The sequence below is a fragment of the Haliotis asinina genome, chromosome 3 (genome assembly GCF_037392515.1).
Source record: "Haliotis asinina isolate JCU_RB_2024 chromosome 3, JCU_Hal_asi_v2, whole genome shotgun sequence".
NCBI classification, from domain to species: domain Eukaryota; kingdom Metazoa; phylum Mollusca; class Gastropoda; order Lepetellida; family Haliotidae; genus Haliotis; species Haliotis asinina.
The window spans coordinates 1681734-1683218 of record NC_090282.1 but is presented as its reverse complement, the minus strand read 5'-3'; the positions used below and the strand labels follow the sequence as shown (position 1 = coordinate 1683218).

At 47.2% G+C, this 1485-nt stretch overlaps 1 protein-coding gene across 1 annotated transcript; it reads right to left on the bottom strand.

The window, feature by feature from the left end:
- Positions 1–245: 245 nt before the first annotated feature.
- Positions 246–1238, bottom strand: LOC137277260 (uncharacterized). The gene has a single exon (XM_067808919.1). The coding sequence runs from the start codon at positions 1236–1238 to the stop codon at positions 246–248; it is 993 nt and encodes a 330-aa protein (XP_067665020.1).
- Positions 1239–1485: the final 247 nt, after the last annotated feature.

The window sequence follows — 1485 nt, the reverse complement described above, 5'->3', positions numbered from 1 at the left end:
GTTACACGTAAATAATCAATGTTGATAGGATCATTCTACTCAATGACGCTACGGACAACATCAATACCGCATCGGCCAAAAACCCCAGAACACATGACCCTGTCCGACCGCCGTTCAAATCACAAGCAGCAAATACACCATATAGTGCCTCAACGCTCACTTGTTTTCTCCTGCCAAAGGACATCCTACGCCAATGGGATTCACTCGGGAACCGACTTAAACCATAACATGTTCACTAGGGCCTGTCAGGTGATTCGCTGCCGGCGAGGAAGGTCGATCACGGTTCTGAAGTTGGTCATCTCGGCTGTCCCTCCATCTGGGTACACCTGAATGTCACCATCATCCATGCCCACGTAGACGGTGCCCTTCCTGTCGGTGCAGATACTGAACGGCTCGCTGAATATGTTGCTCGTTTCGATCACGGGTCCATGGCACCATCCACGGTGCGTGAACAGAAACACACATCCCCTGAGTCTGTCCACGAGGAAAACATTGTCTCCATTGAAACAGGCCACGCCTACCGGGTCTTCGAGAAAGTTGTCTCCTTTGTGTGGTTGGTGACGCCACTGAATGTCTCCTTTTTGAGATATACATATTAACGCGTGCATTGAATGATCTGAGATGAGGATATCACCACTTGGTGTAGAGCCCAGGAAGCTTGGGGTGATGCAAATTGCATTTCCAAACTGATCGTGTTTGAAGGATTTTAAAACAGATCCTCTCATATCAATGAAGTCAATTGAGGCAGGCTCCTCACGAAGTGTGCCTACAGCTAACACATTTCTCATCTTGGAAACGGAAGTTATCCCAGCATACATCTTCTCTGTTGGAATGACTTGGACAACCGTCATACGTTGAAGGGAGATAACCTGTATCTCTCGCGAAAGGGGAAACGTTAGGGCAACTTTCCCGTTTGTCAGTTTACTAAGTCGATAGGGAAGCCCGTCCAGCGTAAGCTCTTTGTTCCCAGACTGTGAAAATGTCTTAAGGAGTTCATTTTTATAATCAACAACAACAAGCACCTCGGATCCATTCAGAGTGATCATTGTGATGTCAGTTGGGAAGGGGGACCACTCCCTGAAGCTGGTTCTACAGGAGGAAGTCCTCAACAGCGACCTACTGGAGGTGGATCGCTCAGATTCGCTGTTTATAGACCTAACAGACAACAGTCGTGGAATACTGGAGCTCCGCTTTGAATTCAAGCCTCCCATCACAAACTTCAACCATTCAGTTAGCATAATTTGTAGACCTCACAGTCCATGTAGTGTTCTATCCTTATACCGTGGTCGCTGTATGGCGTGTGACGGCGTCAGGCCTTTTGATCGTTTTTGACTGGCTCAGTACGCCTGATTACACTGTTAGTAGACGTAAATACTCAAAGACCTGTCTGTATGCACCACCAGCTTATTGCTGATATGTTTTGATTTGGTTCTACACTTCTACGCGATATTGTTCGTCGAAGCAGCTCAATGGCTGGTACGATAA

Bases quoted from the DNA above. Each gene is read 5' to 3' on its own strand.
- LOC137277260 (XM_067808919.1), bottom strand. From the start codon at position 1,238: ATGCTAACTGAATGGTTGAAGTTTGTGATGGGAGGCTTGAATTCAAAG.